At 38.0% G+C, this 19,782-nt stretch overlaps 1 protein-coding gene across 1 annotated transcript in view; it reads right to left on the reverse strand.

Annotated features, from left to right (window-relative positions):
• Window positions 1-6,022: 6,022 nt before the first annotated feature.
• The window catches only part of SLF1 (SMC5/6 complex localization factor 1), a 37,968-nt gene continuing 24,208 nt past the window's right edge, over window positions 6,023-19,782 (reverse strand). The window contains exons 12-18 of the mRNA XM_086480032.1: window positions 16,797-16,944; window positions 14,447-14,592; window positions 12,326-12,495; window positions 11,695-11,828; window positions 9,579-9,671; window positions 9,003-9,185; window positions 6,023-6,523 (exon numbers count right to left, since the gene is read on the reverse strand). Coding sequence (XP_086336158.1) covers window positions 6,039-6,523; window positions 9,003-9,185; window positions 9,579-9,671; window positions 11,695-11,828; window positions 12,326-12,495; window positions 14,447-14,592; window positions 16,797-16,944 — 1,359 coding nt within the window. The 3' untranslated portion in view covers window positions 6,023-6,038. The remainder of the gene's footprint in view (window positions 6,524-9,002; window positions 9,186-9,578; window positions 9,672-11,694; window positions 11,829-12,325; window positions 12,496-14,446; window positions 14,593-16,796; window positions 16,945-19,782) is intronic.

Consider the following 19,782-nt stretch of genomic DNA (forward strand, 5'->3'; position numbering starts at 1 on the left):
TAATATTTCTAATTATTTTTGGAGCAATTTAATCACGGTATCCAAACACCTGTTTCACAGATGCCTGTGTAGAGAGCATTACCGGAGCTCTGCAGCTTTACTTTTCGTCTCTTCTGCACCGGGTTCCCTGCTGGCCTGCAGGAGGATAAAGTCTGCTAAACAGTCCTCAGCTCATCCTGTTTGAAAAGAAGGTATTTTGCATCTACTCAACCACCTAAAATATGCTACTGTAATAGTATCTATTGATATCGTGACTTAAAGAAACTTCTTAGACAAACCAGAATCCTTTTTTTTCACAGAGATTACAGGTTTGATTGGTAAATCAGGTGCGTTTTCACTATCTTTATCTGAATATGACAGCAGAGATGAGTATTTTTGCAAAGTGTAATTTTTTTAGAGATATTTTCCTAAAGAAACATTGTTTCATGTGCTGGTAAACATGATGATAAATTTTTGAACTTGTAAGGATCTTTATATATTACAGCTTGATGATTCTAATTATTTAATATGCATCTAACAGATGAAAAATGGAGTTATCCCACAGATTATTTTTTTAAAATCATATGCATTTGGGAATAATGACTGAGAGTGAAATGTTTCCCATAGTGTTCCCCTGGGATCGGCACTCAGACTGGCATGTTTCCCCAACAGAGTAAATACACAGCCACTCATATTTACATTTGCACGTGGTGCAGGAGGCGATGAAGTGCCCACTCAGATTGGTCCAGTTCAGTCATTCAGTTGGATCCCTGGTTAAAAAAAGAAAGCGTCTTAACGCAGCCGGTGCAAGCTAAAGGTGAGAGCACACAGTGAAGGCTGTACTGACCTGACAACCAACTGCAGGTGGAGTCCTCTGAACTGACCGGGCACTCGACCACAAGGGAGCATGGCACGTTGCTAACACAAAAATGCTGTGTGGTCCCTGAAGGTGTAGGCAAAGGGGCAGTCTGTCATAGGATTCTTTAGGTTGGAAAAGACCCTTGAGATCATCAAGTACAACCGTCAGCCCAGCACTGCCAAGGCCACTGCCAAACCCTGTCCTGAAATGCCACACCTACATGTCCTTTAAACACCTCCAGGGACGGTGACTCCACCACTGCCCTGGGCAGCCTGTTCCAATGCTTGACAACCCTTTCGGTGAAGAAATTTTTCCTCATGTCCCATCTAAACTTCCCCTGGTGCAACTTGAGGCCGTTTCCTCTTGTCCCATCACTTGTTACTTGGGAGCAGAGACCAACCCCCAGCTCACTACAACCTCCTTTCAGGCAGTTGTAGGGAGCGATGAGGTCTCCCCTCAGCCTCTTCTTCTCCAGGCTGAACAACCCCAGTTCCCTCAGCTGCTCCTCACAAGACCTGTGCTCCAGACCCTTCACCAGCTTCGTTGCCCTTCTCTGGACATGCTCCAGCACCTCAATGTCCTTCTTGCAGTGAGGGGCCCAAAAACTGCACCCAGCATTCAAGGTGCGGCCTCACCAGTGCTGGGTACAGGGGCACAAGGCAGGGGCAAATCACAGGGCATTCGTGATGCTGCCCCTTCTGCAATGCAGCGATTTAGCATCAGTCAGGATCATAGTGCAGGAAAGATCTTCAGGCCTAGTTAGAGCTACACAGTTTAAAGGGAGCTCAGGCTCTGAGGTTTGAGCCTCCCCTCTGTTATAACAAATTTTAAATGGTTATTGAAGCTACAGGAATATTTAAATTTTATAAGCTAACCTTTGCTCCTAAATAAAAATAAAACAAACCAACAGCAAAACCCCTGAGCCCAGACTCCTAGTATACTGGCAGTAGATTTGCCAATGAGTGTGACCGTTTTGAAATCAAGAAACACCCTGTAAAATGTCTTCCAAATACCACCAAGATTTTTGCACCTAAAGCGACGTGCTTCATATCTAGTAATGGCACTAGTGTGCAAAAAAAGAGTATTTGTCAGAGAAAACATAACACTGAAATTCACCTTAATGCAAGTTTTTCAGAAACTTCCGAAGTTCGGCCAACATCTTTGAATGCCACTGTAATTCCTGACTGTGTATCTGCTGCGTTCCAGCATCTATTTTGCTGCTAGCAACCATCCTGCTGCTGGCCACTGTCACTCGTCTGGCTGGGCAGCATCTGGTACACACACAGAAGCGGTGTTCTCCCACTGTATGCTGAAGATGGAGAATGATGAAGAACATTTTTAAAGGCCTCGGAAAAATAATATTGATTGAGGATGAAGATGTACCTTCATGCTTGTGAAGCACGTTGGCACGTGAAAAGTGGGCAGAGAGAAAAAGGGGAGGGGGGCTGATTTTGTTTGTTCTTTTAACTCAGCCAGGAAGTGGGAAATACCCTGCATACTGAGAGGGATCTTAAAAAGCAAGACAGTTTAATCCCTTAATAGATCTCACATTATTGCCATCATGATTTAACAGGCAAGTTTTGCTATTCTGAAAGAGAACAGGTACTCTAATAAATTAGACGAAGCACATAATTTTATGTTAAATACGACTGAGATACAGTTAAGATTTTTTAAGGATATGGAGTTTGCAAACTTGAGTATACATAAAACTCAGTATGTATAAAACTGAACACTGTTAAAAGCGTTACTTGGAAATAACAGGAAAATTTTCAGTATATGATCCTTAAATTGAGAGAATATTAGAGAGAGCAAAATTGTGACACCATATAATTAAAGACTGATGACGCACACAGACAATATTTAAGTTGGGGCTACACGTGGAATATTAATTCAGACATTTGCTAACTTCCGCATGTTTCATTTTGCAATGTTAATAATGTTCATTCAGCATACGTCATCTACCTCTCTTTACCATATCTTCTGGAGAAGTGTACTTGAATTTAGTCTAAACAGGTAAGTAGGACTTAAAAATGACTGATGTGCTTTACTTCCTGTCCAAATGACAAAATAGCAAATAATCGTATGAGTATCTTGGATATACAAGCAGCATCTTTCTCAGACCACAGAATGCTTTTCCTGCTTTCGTCTCAGTCACTAATCTATTATATTAGGAACAGACAGGAATATTCTGAAGCGTTTGCTTTTCCAGATCCACCAGAACTCTTCTTCTGTGGTTCTCCGAGTCCCAGTTATTTTAATTTTCAAATTCATTACTATAAAGAAAATCTTAGTATCACCAACTTAAATGTGTATTTTGCATTCTTTAGAAAGTATGTATGTAGCATTTCTTTCATCACGTCCTGCAACAGGGAATGCAGATGTTTATTAGTCCATCTTATATATGACAAAGGTGTTGCTTTTTTTACTGGAGGAAAATAAAAAAGTGCACAAACAGAAACAAATCCAGTATGTGCTGACACTTTATGCCATCAGAGCAGGCTGTTCTGCATGCATGTATAAAAATACCGCATTCAGTTTTGGTCCCCGCTATACAAAAAAGATGTGAACAAGCTGGAAAGGGTCCAGAGAAGGGCCATTATGATAATCAGAGGACTAGACTGGAAGACCCGCCACATGAAGAAAGGCTGAGAAAACTGGGTTTGTTCAGCCTTGAAAAGGGAATATTTAGGGGAGACCTTGTTACCATGTATCAGTACATAAGGGGTGGCTACCGAGAAGATGGAGACTCCCTTTTTACGAGGAGTCACATGGAAAAGACAAGGGGTAATGAGTACAGGTTACTTCTGGAGAGATTGTGATTGGACTCCAGAAGAAACTTTTCCACCATGAGGACAATTAGACATTGGAATAATCGCTCAAGGGAAGTGGTGGATTCCCCTACATTGGACAGTTTTAAGACTCAGCTTGACAAGGTGCAGGGCTATGTCATTTAAATTATATTTTTAACCTTGAAAGGTTGGACTACATGATCCTTGAGGTATTCTATGATAATAATCAGTCATTAATAAACACTGAATATTTGTAATGAAAGTCTGGTTCCAAGATCAACTCAGTCTGAGCATCTTCACCGGATTACTATGACATCATAGAATCATTCAGGTTGGAAAACAACTTTGAGATCAAGTCCAACCATCAGCCGTACTCTATGAAGTACACCCCTAAACCCTATCGCCAAGTACCACATCCAAACGACCTTCAAATACATTAAGGGATGGTGAGTCAACCACCTCCCTGGGCAGCCTATTCCAATGCCTGACAATCCCTTCAGTGGATAATTTTTTCTTAATATCTAGCCTAAACCTACCCAGGTGCAGCTTGAGTCCATAGATCATGCATCTCAGCTGCAGAAAGGCTAAATGGGAGTTTTAATGTGCTGCAAGCCAGCTGCATCAATGCAACTTACTCCCTCCAGTCAAGCAACATCAATTTCAGAAGCTGCTATTACCCACACCCTGTCTTTTAGGGTCCTTTTTTTAATATTCTAAATTGCTAGTATAGAAGAATTGGAACTGGAAACGTTGCTAATTAGTACCTTCCTTTCAAAGGCTAAGATTTTAAATTACTCCGGGTCTATTATCAAATCTATTAGAAAAGAAACAGGTATCCACAGGACAGAGCAGCACTTCCTTCTCTTCCCTTGGAATGGGGAAGGATAAACTTCCCTTAGAGGGATCTCACTTCCCAGAAATTCTGGAATGAATTTGGCACTGGATCTCTACAAAGATACAAGGTAGGAAGAGTTGGTTTTGCTGTGTAAATGTGCACTAAGGGCTCTCCAAAAGACCTAACTCTTCTGCATCCCCATCTCCATAGCAGCACAATGATGTAGTTCAGCTGTCTTGTGAGCCTCAATACCTTTTAAGAACAGCACAGGATTTTCTTTTTCTTAATTAATTAAAAGGACCATCTGATAGAATACGTAGCACACAACCCTAAATTAGGTTAGAGGATTAGTTTAGAGGATTTATCATGTGTGGTTTGCACGTATTCACAGAATGGAGAACAAAATTCTCATATTAAATGGGGTGTAATTTTAAGGAGATCCATACTTAGTGTCAGAATCTGATGCCCAGTACATATTTAAACTGTCTTGTCTAATCCTTTGTAAATTCCAACATAACTAGATTTGTGCCACTGCTTCCACCGGCATCTTTAGTTGAGTGAATCCCAGGAGTGTTACCAGATCACTTCATGCACTGCCAGTGCAATGGATTTACCAAACCACTGCATGCCAACTGAGTTAGAGCTGAGCCAAGGACACCGTAAGTGATGCTGAGGGTGGATTTGGCCCTTTGTAGCATCATGGTCCTGCGAAGCAACAAGGTGACTTGATCCTTTGAAAGCTCTAGCCAGTGGTACCCACTGGAGTTTCACAAATCACTCGAGTATCTGGGCCAGCCTCCTCAAGTCAGTCACTGCATGAATGAACATGACCATGAGCGCCATGGTGCTCATGAGGGAGATTTCCCACATGCCTTTGGGTGACCATTTCTATCAAAGACATGGGAAATGCTAGTACACTGATTCTGTAAATACACTATATAAATATACTACCTTCTGTTTTGAATTTTACAAGATATAATTAATTTACACAACATAATTTTAATTTTTACAAGACAAGGACAAGTAAGACAAAAGTGGATCAAAGGAATTTTCTTTTCTGCATGTTTTTGTTTAATGACAAGGCCATTATAACACCAGTTTTATTAAAAGACATTAAAATACGTAGACACAAGCCCTTCTCAAGGAAAAACTGCTTGTGGCAGCGTTTCAGCTTCACCTAACTTTAGGGTCACTACCTCCAGAAACCAAACTGAACTAGGGCATGAGACCGGTAACAAAGATTTCCAGGACAGAAAACAAAATGTTTAACTTAGTGCAAATGATATAGCACCCTCCTGAAGTGGTCACAGGCATCAAGATCTGTCAGACAACGAGAGGGCAGTGGTATTGGAAAAATCTTGCGCAAAACCCGCACTGAATCAACGCATCTGACTTCCAGGTCCTGGTAGACGGAAGTACTACCAACGTGGGAGATACGAATATGTAAGGCTTGTGCAGGGCTGTGAAATTTGTACTTCTTTGGTTGCCGGAAAAAAAAAAAGCTAGCCCGATAACAAGGGATAACAGTCAAGATTCAAGCAATGCACCTTGTTTGGAAACTAACTGTTAAAAAGATTTAAGAAAAGAGCTGATATGCCTGTACCATAGTTTCCAGAGTTGCTAATAAGGCCTGCACCTGTTCTTCATGGAAAAAAGCCATGTTTGCAGATATTTCTTGAATAAAATGTGGTAGCTTTTGAAAAGCTTCCAGCTCTCTAAAATACGTATCTACTAACCAACCTGCACAAAACTTATTTTTCATCCTACAATTACCACGAGCCATTGCTTGAAGTACATTTGAACAAGCTGCCTCTCTCAGAGTTAAAGTAAAGGGTGAAGACAGGTTATAAACTGAACAAAAATTCAGCAACATCTTACTAAATAAAATCAACCACAGTTCTCTCTGCTGACTGCAAAAATCTTGTTCTGTGCGTTCACAGAAGCTTTCAACATTCTCTTCTGGATGAACAACACGGAAAAGTTCTTGTTTTACTGCTACAGATTCAAGATAATCCAGCGGCAATTTCCCTTCAGAGTCCCTCTGCTGTAGAAGGACCGGTCCTGCAGGAAAACACAAACATTAATAACAGCACATTCCATTTGGCAGCCGAACAAGATTTTGGTTTGTTTTTTTGCCAGAGGTCTGTTAAAATTCCTTTTTGTAATAAGTTATGTTGATGTAACTGATGAGTTACAGATTTGTAATGCAGCCTAGAACATGTAGAGAGACCCTTTGTAACAGTTTCTTTACAATATTGGCTTAGTTTTCTTCCCAGTTTTGCTCGGTTGGAAGCCAAGGACTATTATATAGAAATGGAAAAGAAATTAAAATGTTGATTTATCCTAAAATTTCAAGTAACGATACTCAGAGTATATAAAAATGTAAAGTTATTACTGTTGTAAAATTCTACTAAGTGTTTTATAGACCAAGTTATTTGCTGACACTGACTCCAAATTACAGGCACATTACTATGACGGTCTTTATTTTACTTTTCCAGATGGTGTGGCCAACCTTGTCCGAGGCTACGCAGCAACATAAACTACCGAGGTATGAATCCTAGACTCTCCCAACAACTGAGTTTCAAAATTTGGCCTTAACAGACTTCTGAAATACAAAAAGTAATTACCCTAATAAATAGATTGAAAGTATGCAAATAGGACATATGTTTTACTACAGTCTTTTGGTATTTCCTGTTTATTAGTACAGTGGTGCTAATAATATTTAAACAGTTTAGAGACATCTTGGTAAGTTTAAGGAAGGCTGCACTAGTAAGAAAAAATTGACAGCAGTGAACACACTACAGGTGGTGTTCCTTGAAGATGAACACGTTGGTAATCCTCTTACACAAATTTGGGTCACTATGCTAAAGTAACAATGCCATTTTAACTTGCAATACATTTTCAGAAATGTATTTTAATTACAAGAGGCAATTCACCACATTACATATCCATACTAGAGGTTTTCACTTTGCTGTGATTAAAGCTGTATTGTTTTACTCCCTCATTGATTATGCAATACAATTAAATTTTGCAAGCTGAAGGTTTTTTAGAGAAAGAAAGCGGGAAGATTTTGCAGAGACGTGTTCTAAGTTATTGGGCTGAGTAAATCCACAGTGAATGGGTAACATACTTTCTACCATAGTCTTCTCAGCTGACAGGCCAAAACCCAGAGTGTGACAAAGGCAGAGATAAGGGTACACACAGCCTTACAGTTGCCAGAAAACCTTGATGAATGCAAGTGCAAGGAGAGCTCTTCCCCTAGGACAACAGGATCATACGGTACCTATTCTTCACAATAGCCTAGGAAAAATGCACATCTGTCAGCACAATGCCACTACCAATTGAGGAGCTGCGCTTACTACAGTATTGGCTATTGCATCACTTAGACCGATTGAACCGAGCCCAGGTATTGGCTTGGCATGTCAGATACACGGTTCAGTAGATATATAAAACACCTGGGAGCCAGAGAACTGAAGCTCAGCAAACAGAGAGGTAGAACTGCAGAGGAATGTATTGATTATGAGCCGGTGCTTGCACAACAGACACAGAAATAGCCTTTAGGGGGCAGGAGAAGACTGTAAATACAGAGGGTCCTATGCCAAGAACGAAATAAAATTTTGTTTCTCTACCTTAAGTAATAGGCCATCTAAATACAGTACACTCTTCTGCCTCATGGCTGTACGCACCATGATTTTTACTGAAAAATTCTGGACTCTGCATATATTGCAGAGAGATTAAACTGACACAGTATGTCAATGGTAAAGGATATTGCAAATATTCATTTTAGTAAATAATTAAAAGAAGGAAGAGTTGATATTAGAGACAACTCTTTGCAGCTGTTTTTTTAAAAAACATGCTAAGTTAATTATATTGATACAGCATATTTGAAGACAAGATAGAAGTTCACTGTCAGTGAACAAAAAAATATTGTTCAAAACATTTATCATGTATCTGCCTAAGGGGCAATGTATCTTTTTTTAGAAACTAAGGCATCCCTCCCACTATTATCCCTAAACAGCAGTTATCACAATTACAATATAGATTCCTTTCTTAAACTAATTACCAAGCTAATTGTGCTCTTCAAAGACCATCACATTAATTTTCATAAATGCTGAACAAATTTATGTTGAAATACATCATTATATAGAGATTTACTGATCTATTTTTGCATCACGGTAAAAATAGATCAAAACAAAAGAAAATCCTTAGCTTTGCTTAGTGACTAGGTAATCTTTATCTTCATTAATGAGTCTGGAGGATATAGATACAATGCATATGGTGTAAAATGCAGAATAAAAACATTACCATATTGGAAAAAATATGAAAATCCTGGTTAATTTCATATTCAGCTGATCAAGGTAAGTGTGAAAACAGTATTACTTTTATTGTGACGAGAACAGCTTAGTTAAAAATGTTTTAAAATAAGTATTTAATAACAACATTGTACTTTAAGCAACTATTAAGAAAAACACCACCAACTTCACATGGACTCAGAACAGCGGATAATTTCCCTAAACCAGTTTAGCATAAATGCACTCACCCCCATGCTGAAGTAGCAGCTTGCCAATTTCTACATGTCCATTTGACAGTGCATCATGCAAAGGAGTCACCCCGTCCACTTGACTGAGCAGGTCTACCTCTGGACAACGTTGCAAAATTTCACGGACACACACTGTGCTGCCATGGTTACAGGCTTCATGCAAAGGCGTCCAGCCAGCATAGTCTGAATTATAAATCAAGGGAAGTTTTAAAACAGCAGAAGTAGTAGTAAAATGTTAATAATGTAATTCATTAGACAGCAAAACACTTTACTTTTTAGTATTCATCACAGCTACAGTGGCAGCCTGTGATTTCAGAACAAGAAATTCTACCGGAAAACATCTGAAAAAAATTAAATAGCATTTTTAAAAATTAATAGAAAATGTGATGTTAAAACACACTTTAGCTATAAATTAACCTCTCCTCCATGTTTGCTGTAAAGTCATCATTTTGTGTTGTTTAAAATAGTAAAGACAGTTTTAATAGAATAAATATAAACTGTATTACCAGACTCCTATTAATACGGTTCTTTATCTGGCTTAATTTCTCCTTTCTGTAGAGAAAATTAATAACTTACCTTTAGCATTAATGTCTGTTCCAGGGTAAGAGAGAAGCTGAATCAGTGTCTCCACTTGGTTACTTATGCAAGCTTTATGCAGGGCTGTCTCTCCTACCATAAAAAATTAATAGATTACACTAGACTAGGCAAGATAGCAACTAAAGAAAATAATCAAAGTGCCTGGAACTAGGAGACCTGGCTGTGTGCCAGAAAATTCAATAATGAGTAAGATTTTCCTTTATCCTGTTTAACCATCTTTTAAGAAAATTCAAAAAAACCCACAGAGCTTCTGTTCCACAAGAGATCCAGCAATGAAATTGTATTGCAAACGGTTTAACACAGGAATTATCTCCCCCCAGTTCAAGGTTTAAGGCTTCAATCACACTATAAAAGCACCAAGTGATCACAGAACACTGAAAATACTGGGTTTTGAAGCAATAAAACTTTAGAGTGCAGTTGCCCTCCCTTAAATTTATTCATGAACCTACGTTAAAATGTATGGTTCTTTTTACACAGCATTTATAGCTTAATTCAAATGAATGTTTCTGGCTAAGCACGAGTGCCTCTACACACTCAAGTATAATTCAGAACTTCAAATCCGTTAACAGATGGTTTGCTGTTTCTCAATAGGCTGTCTGACTTGGCTACAGTAGCAAGGGAGGGGGGGAAAGGGAGAGAAGTAAATGAAGGGGTCCTAACAACAATAATAATAATAAAAAAAGAAAATCCCCTGGAAAAAAAAAATCCCAAGCCTTAGTCCCATGTAAAGCTGAAGTAAGTGTGAAAAATTGAACAGCAAGCAACTGAGAACTGCTGCTTCTATGTAAAGACACCGTTAAGTTTCTGCATGGTAAGAACTTCAGACCCATTCTCAACGTTGTTTTGCTCTCACTAAACGATTAGGTTTGAATAAGAGCCAGAGGAAAATCTTGATGCCAGGTGAACGATGATGCAACAAACATCTTAGAAATGAAAAATATCTGAGGCTAAATCTCTCAGCATTTGCGATAAGATTTACATGGTATATTTTGTTATATTAATACCTTCACTATGTAAATCTGTCAGCTCCATACTCATTCTTTCAACAGAAGATACTACTTGTAATTTTGGCAGGGGAAGAATAGAGAAAAAAATCAAGTTTTTTTGTTTTTTTGTTTTTTTGGTTTTTTTTTACCCTAGCCCTTCAGCTCACTTTTTTTTTGTAGAAGTCAGCATCTAATAATTCACACATCAATTTTACTTGCAAAAGCAATAAAGTGAAAGGGAACCAATTTTAAAAATGCATGGTCTGGCTCTGTTACGGAAGCTCTCTTAAATCCCACAAGAGGGTGAGGGTTTTTCTCGTCCTTCACTGTGATGCAATTCTGGTTTTAATTTTTGAACAACCTCAGCTTGCTGTTGCCACTTCTTTCTAAGCCTTCTCTTGGGTGTCACATTAATATAGTGGTGTTTTAAGTGATATAGGTAAATTTCTGATGATGAAGATGACAAAAAGTAGTTCCAGTAAGTAATTCTGTTCAGGTAAAGGCTCATGTAAAGTACGATTTATTAAGTTTGTGTAATAAGTAGGAACCAAATGAATTACTGCAGTGCTGTTTTATTCCTTAGGTACTTGGGTTCCAGTATAGCTAAGACAAAAGCCAAATGCCTTTCATAGTCTGGGCTGAATGCCTGGAAGAAAACAGTCCATATGCTTAACACAGCTATGTAACATAGCATACTCCTCAGTCTTTGTTCACAAAATGTCTAGGACTGAAAGAGATGAAGACTGAATTATACTTTCAAATCAGAAGACGTTGATCCTACCAAGCACAGGTTGAGGTGGATTAGCAAAGTAAGGCAGGCAAGACTGGAATGAGCTCACACAAGCTGTACACTGTATTTAATATCTGGGAGGGGGAGGGGAACGAAGAACACAGTTTTATTCCACCATATAGACAATTCCTCCTTTTATAAACAGACACTGGAAAAAAGAAACAGGAACCATAAAAAAAGAATTCTTAGGCATAACCCAACACTTTAGCTCAGCATTCATCAGGACAAGATTTTTAGACCTGAAACTGTTGATTCTTAAACCTGAAACTGTTGATTCTAACCATGTAAAGTTCTTAACAAAATTAGATACATAGAATACCTTTAGTATTTCTGTTGCAAAAATGTACCTCTTCAGCCAAAAGGCAGCAATTCTCTTTGGAGTATCTGGCCTCAACTTCTGCTTTTGCTCTAAGCTTCTTTGTCAATGAAGGGCACTTATGAAAGACAAAGTCACTGAAAAGAAAGGAAAACGGACACGTCTAAAATCACTATTTCATATTTTAAGATAATATAAATGTACTTAATGCTTTTAAATGTGTATATACAGCACACTTATACAGCATCTATCTGTATAGATCAGATACAATCTATCCATTTCCAAAATGTCTTAATTACATAATGTTTATGTCATTTAATTATAACAGTATTTAAAACAGTAATAAAATTGCCCACAATTAAACTTTCTTTAAAGATAATTCTATGACTGGTTCAACTTCTCTATGTACCCTTTAATACCGGCAAAATAGAACCACATCAGTCTATACACACACCAAGAGCGAGGATGGGGAGAAAGGGGGAACCCCAGCCCAGAAGTGTTACAATGGAGCTTTCTGTCAGTTGCAGTAATTTGTAGACAACAAAACAGGTCACATAAAGTTCAAGAAATGTGTCAGGTCAGAAGCTGTCCCCCAAAGCAGAATAAAACTGGTGATGTTATAGGTATTACTTACGGTAGATCAGGCAGCACTTTGACTTGGTTCTGCTTATTGCCATTTAGCATCTCTAATACACTTTGAGACCCAGGGCATGGCTGTTGCCCTATTTTATTTCTCTTTGCTTGGTGTATTTTTCTTGTCTCATGCATCCCTAACTCTCGCAAAGCAGGCAAATAGGAACAGACCTGTTGCAAAAGTAACGTTTTCAATGACTCTGTATACAGCAAATTAATATGCAGTCATTTTCTTTTGCTGCACTTCGTGCAAAGCAGTCATCCACCACCCACAGCTTGCGGTATGTAGGATTTTAAAAATATGAACCCTAAATGACTGTGTACATAGATTGTTTAAAGTTGTCTTCTGCACTCTTTTTTTTTTTTTGAGCTGTAACTCACTCTTGATGCTGGCCTCAGAGGTGAGTGGGTTGTGTCTGTCTGATCCGGAAAGTGGGAAACTCTTGAACTCTCTCTTGGGTTGTTGGTCACTTTAGCTGGACATAAGATTGAGGTAAAGCTAATTGATTCTCAGGGACTTAATGGAAGTATTTACAAGCTTCCTGCTCCCAATCCAGGGAGCAATCTGGTAAATACTCGCTGCCCTCCTTCATTCCTTCTAAGATGAGGGGTTGGATAAGCCTTTGCGCACTGCGAAGGCAGTAAGCTAGTTATCTCAGGTGTTTGCTCATTATTAGGACAGCTTTGGACATTGTAGATATTTTGGCTTCTTTCCTGTAATACAGAGCTTCCAACCCACCTATACCACTCATTTTAAAAAGTCATTCTGCAGTTTGGCAAAAGCATAGGAAGAAGTCCAGTGAGGGGATTCATTCACTGATTACACAATGGTTATAACTGAAGAAAGATATTAAAGATGTTTTTGAGTATCTAGCAGATCACTGTAGATTCTGCAGGCAACTTGCAGTGGGTGAGGACCACCTTACCTGCACCTTCACTATACATTTACCACCACAGAGTAGGAGGTCACTATTTGAAGCCATAGAAAAGCCTAGCTGGTAAGATGCTGTGTGAGAAGAGCTGGTGATAGTTAATACTTGTTGTATGGAACGAGAAAGGAAGCACTGTAATGCGAAGGGAAGCCACAAAAAGTACATGGGTTTGTTTCAAGCACTACAAAAATTTACATTTAAGTAGTTGCAGAGAGTGATCAGTAGTCATGGCAATACTAAAAATAGCAATTGCTGCTGCATATGTGTTGGCAACATACATTAAATATTAGATACATAGTTGGTTTATTTTTAAAATTCTGACAGTCTTTTGTTCGAACTCTGTTTAAACACGATGTATTAATAAACAACGAACACTGTTCACAATGAACTCCTGTAAAATTCAGGAAAAAACTTATGTACGGAAAAATGTACAAAAGTGGAAATTTATTTTTCTTTGACTCTACCTGTAGAATTTTAGGTAGAAACAGTTATGGATTCTGTATTCTGTTTAGTCATTAGTATTAAGATTACTGAAATGAGACTGTAAGTTAGGTCACGTCATTACCGTGTGACTTCCCTGATTTGCCTGCTTCTGACAGCAGTCATGGTTTTGAGAATTTCTTTCACAGCTTTCATCATGTATTTCCTCACCAACTATCACAAATCGTAATTTGAAGGCAGGAAAAGGTTTGCAAGTAGGAGAAAGTTTTTAAAACGAGAAGTTCACAGGAATACGCTGGGGTTCGAAATCATAAAATCTGGTGTCTAACAGATGCTTGAACCCAGCAGAATAATAGACTGTCACCTCTTCAAAAAACCAGAAGGAAAAGATAACCCAGGAAGAACACACTGTATTTGGATTTTCCTTAATTACAACTGTAACATTGCAATAAAGTATATACATCAAAGTTTACTTTAAAAAGCTTTCATTGTGACTCTTCATGTTGACTGCACGTAAACAAATTGGTCACATGTTACAAACTCTCTGGTAAGAAACCATGGGTTTGAACCCAGATGTCAGGCAAAGAGAAATTTAAATGCATTAGTCTACCTACAGGTAGAAAACAACACATGCAATGAGCATGACCTTAGACCACAAAATAAAGGCATTTTCCAAGACATTCATGAATCCAATTACTTGTAAAATATTTAAGTATAATAGGTTATTAACAAGTAGAAGAGTTACTTACTATTTTCTGAAGGGAAAGAGGTTCTGTAGAAATAGTTATATTCCTCTGTAAACACATTTTTTTAAAAACTGCTTCTGCAACAAACATTTGAAGCCAGGGAGATTGTATAGAACAAATGAACATTTTTAATTCGCGTATCGAAAAATCTGGATAAAAGAAAGGGGGGGGGTGTGGAGGGGGAAGAGCCTTAAAATGAGAATATACAAGTCTGTACAGACAGAGTTATCTAGAAGATCTCTTCCAGTCTTTTTTTCCCTGCTGTTGCAGATTCAGAAGCTATTCTCCATGAGAATTACTAAAAATACTCCTATTAAAAAAGATTCTGTCCATCATCTGATAATAAGATGAGCTTCTAAGAGAATGGTCAACAGATTTTAAATGGCAAAGCACCACTTTTTATGTGAAACTCTTGAAATAAGTGCTCTAAATATAATCTTATAAAAGTCAAACATTGATTTTGAGAGTAAAATTATTTATTTGGGAAGTTTGTAAGTGATCACTTTTCAAATCTGTGACACAATACAAACACAATTCAGATAAAATGTATAACACATGAACAAAGAAATCTGCAGGTAATGCAGGGACTTGACCTATAAATTCTTCATTAAAAGTCACCATGAGCAAATTTCAACCCCCTTCATATGTATCAAATAGTTCCCACCATTTAAAAAAACCCCAAAACAGACAGTGGCAGAAGAATGTATTCCTAGATCTACCTCAATATATATCAGGCATATGTCTGGCCGACCTCTTTTTTTTTTTTTTTTTTGGAAAAGGAGACAGAATGACTGATTTTTCTTGGGGTGGAATTTGTATTTTGATTCTAGCAAACTAATTTTGTCAAAATAGCAGCTGAAACAGGTGGAAAGCAAGGTCTGCCATGAGGAGGAACATCTTTACTGTATTGAGGGAATATTCTGTTCTGCTAAGATGTGCTCATACATTAACTGATCTGTAGACTCTTATCAAAACAGAAACACAAGTTTTCAGAGTACAGACGTTTTCTACTCTAAGAGCGATAAAATTTAGGAGAATTCTGCAACAGCTTTTTGGGCTTTGAGTGCTGTGGACTGAACCAAGTGACAGTGATCACCAATAGGTCACAGAATCTTTATTCTTTTTAACCAGATTGTGAATGTTGCTCTTGTGAATGCTCTGAATGAAGAAGAGCATAGAAAGTATGATTTTCCATTTGTGTACAGGAAGGGTCTTACAGAAATATATATCCAAGATTCTCATTACGAAAGCTAGAATATCCGTTAGAGAGGTGGCAATAGTAGTAGATACTAAAAGCTCTATTGATTTAAAAGTTCCAACTGATTCAGCCTTCTAAGATCTAAGGCAGGCTGTAACAGTTCTGATAATTTGCTTTCTGCGAGACTGGGGTGGAACTATGTGTCTAGACACTAAAATCTTAGTTTATTTTTTTTTCAGGATAGTTCTTCTAAGTGTCCAAGTAGGAGAAGGCAGACACACTTTAAATGAAGCCTATGTATACCCACCTCTAGAGAAAATGATGACTGAAACGAGGATATCCATACAGGTGTAACAGCTGAGTTACAGTTTTGCCACTGTTTCCTAATTGGGGGTGGAGCAGGCGGGGAGAAGCTTTGGTGGGAATTAAGTTAATCACGCAGTACTTTTCTTGAGAGTATTTTTTTTTGTCTTTGGAGTTGCTCATCCCCTAGTCACTAAAAGGACAGATACCTCAACTGACATTCCACGTTAAAAGATAATGGTTCATTTCAGTTGCAACGCTTCCCTTTACTAGACTATTTAACGAAGAGAAACAACAGTGATTCATGGGACTAGTTGGAATTTTCCCCCACCTTCCAAATAAAGTCAATTAAAACTAAGGATTTGGAATGAGACACTGAAATGTTTCATGTGAACTCTGTATGGGTCAAAGAGTTCAGCACAGCTTTTGGAATTATGGTTGAAGTGTCTTTAGCAAACAAGATCAAGTTTGTGGAGTGAAAAATTTCACCTGAGAATTGGTCTGAGCTAAGCTGTCTCCAACTCTGTCTCTGAAGTTATGGCTTACTATGATATGCTTAAAGCTCTTCCTAAACCGACAAGACAGCTCTTCTTCTTCACACTGCGTAGTCTTGCTTTTGCATTAATACCTATTGAGATTTATTTAGAGGGATTTTAATAAGAAAGCCTGTTCTACTTGGTCTTTGCTTGGGACAGACAGACACATACACACAATAAAACATACATACACATCACACTGTAAGACTGCACAGCCGCAACAGAAGGTAAAATATAACTTGAAAGAAAACTAAGGATTTTAGTTTGGACTTTAGTCTATCTGATTAAAAGACTGAGAGGCCTTTCAAACACTTACCATCAGATGAAATGGCAAGGTACTGTGCCAAATCATCAGCTATTTGATGAAACACATTTCTGTCCATAAGCAAACTTGAGATGATCCAATATTCCACTACAGTTCCAAGAACTCCATCTAATAGACGAGCTATTTCACATCTGAAAGTCTAAATGAAAAAAAAAAAAAAAAAGAAAGTATATATAGACCTGTACTGTGTAACAAATTCACACTGATAACGTACCAGTAGTAACACGAGAGAACTACTTTAGATAAAAGCCCACTCTGTTGCCACATCACTCCTTCACTGGCTTTTCTTTTTCTGCTCAGAAGCTAATTGTTGCAGCCAGGTCAACGAAATTAATATGCCACCGATGCCACATCAATTAAGATTTGGCACTGAAGAAACACAAATTATTTGACAACATCTTGTCTAAAACAACATGCAAAATGGGATCAAAGCTTACAAGCACAAAGTGTTTCTTTTCAAATTAGGTTTTGTTTAACTATAAGATTTCAAGTACTGCATTTATGCTAGTTAACCTTGTGTTTAATTTTACAATTACAGGGATCCTATTCTCCCTGCTCTATTAGGATTCTCTTTTCCTAAAGATTTCATCATGACATTAAAGCTCCTTTTGTGACCAACCATGTACATCTGTGCCAAAAGGGAAAAGGATGCAAGGTGTTAGCTTTCTGCACAGGAAAAAACTTTGGCAGCCCATTTCTGGGATCAGAAAACTTCTGCTACCAAAAATTCCAAGAGACTAGCAGCTGCAAATTTAGAAAGAACATGCTTACAGGTATTACCTTACCTTTTTCTCCCCTGAACCTGCAGTAAATGGTCATCTGGAGATAAAAAGCCAAAGCATATTTTCTCCTGGAGGCATTGAGACAGCACTTCAACATGCTATCCAGAAAGTACCGTGAGACAGACAAACACATTTGTTCCCTGCCATGAGCACTTCACTTCATCAGTAGTGGCTGGGTAAAGCAGTGCTTCTAGTGTCTGAGCTAGTCTGTGCAAATTCAAGTCAGATCCGTCTACCCAACACCCTTCTGTGCCACGTAGAATATTTCATGCCATGATTCTGAAATAAGTTATTCCTCTGACCACATGGACAACCACAGAAAATCCAGTATTTTTATGTCAGTTTTGAAAGAACAAAGTGGAAGAATACGTGCACCATAGTAGGAACACATGAAACTTCATTTGCCCAAAGATACCTACCTAAGGCTCTACCAGAGAATCACTATAGTTACAGCAGACCATTAGCCAATATATTGCATTCTAGTGAAAAAGAATGAGTACTTCAAAATGGACAATTTTGGATAAGAGGGAAATTGAACTGAATATGTACTTACTTAATCATCAGCTTTAGATGTTATAGAACTACTTACAGGAAACAAAACTTCTCTGTCTGTTGCTGTGGCCTCACACCACAGTCAATGGTTTGTCTGATACTCCTTTGAGAACAAAGTATGTTCAATGTTGGTTTAAAATAATTTAATAGGATTCCCTCAGTAGCTGGAAAGCACCAAAGACTGAAACAGTTTGAGCTCCATTAGTAAATCAAACAGACATATATAGGAGCAACAGAGACTGTGACACAGATGAGACTTATTATAAAAAAGATTACAAAGTAATTTGTTGAAAACCTACACAAATAAGGTCCCTAAAGATAATAGACTTACTTGTCATGCAAAAGAAAACGAATAAACGTACTAAAAATAAATACTCTGTGGGGAGGCAGTATAACCTCCATCCTGACGGCTTTTAAGAAATGGCCAGGCAAAATCTGTTAGTAATGTGATCTCTGAGATGGCTTCCAGCTCTACTTCTTCTTACTCTGTTAAGCACTACTTGATTCGGTATGCCTCTTGCTTTCCTGTACATAACACTTTATTGTAGATGAATTGTGGGATCGCATAACAAAAAAACCCCTGAGAACATTGATATGGCATGTCAACAACATGAAAGTAAATTTTTCAACTAAAACTTAAATATTTTAAAAGCTACATTACTCCCGATCTTCTGAGGACTCAGGAATAGAAACTGAAGAACTAACTTAAAACATCTGAAATGCATTCAAATTTCCCTCTTTTATCATTGGACCCCAAAGCAAAATACTGGGTGAATAATTAAATTCCATCAATAGTTCTCTGCAGGAAATAAATTATACAAATGCAGCAAATAAGCATAGTTTTAACAGAGGTGAGTGACAGGATCAAGGACATATAGATGCAATCTGAGGTAAATAGAGATGTAAACCACAAGTATTTACATTCTTTTTCTATTTCTAAATCACAAGCTTGTATTACTTCATCTACGAAATATTTTCAAGGAAACGGGAGGAGAGTGAAAGCTGACCTTGAGGCAGCAGACTGAAATAATTACTGTTAATACTGCAAATGTTAATACTGTTTCGCAGTCAGATATATAGCTGCATATTAATTGTGGCTGATACACTAGTTGCAAATACGTTTGCTCAGCTAAGTATCTGCACACTGACAAAGACAAACCAGATACTGGCAATGGGTGCAGGCTTTGTTAACATTTGGTAAAACAGCGGTATACAGGCTAAGAGCTTCTCCTTAATATTTTGAAATAAATGGTTCAATGCTACAAATGAGGAGGGATATGCTCTCCAGTTTACTGAAAGTATTGTCTGTTCTAAAAATATTTAAATATTAACATCTCATTATTTTCATTTTCAACCACAAAAGCAATTATTTGACATCACTACTATGACAACATTACTATGAAAACACAAGCAATATTCTAAAGGAAAAAAGAAGCAAGCATTTCCATTAAACTTTGGAATCACTACCACGGATGACAGCTGCAAGGACTTTTCTTTTTCCCACTCTTCCCCCCCCAGCAAGTGGGCTGGGGGTGTGCAAGAAGCTGGGAGAGGGCACAGCTGGGATAGCTGACCCAAAATGACCAAAGGTTACACTGTCTTTATCTCGACCCACGAGTTTTCTAGTTTTCGCCCTTCTGATT

This window comes from Leptosomus discolor, chromosome Z (assembly GCF_034619465.1).
Source record: "Leptosomus discolor isolate bLepDis1 chromosome Z, bLepDis1.hap2, whole genome shotgun sequence".
In the NCBI taxonomy this organism is placed as follows: Eukaryota; Metazoa; Chordata; class Aves; order Leptosomiformes; family Leptosomidae; genus Leptosomus; species Leptosomus discolor.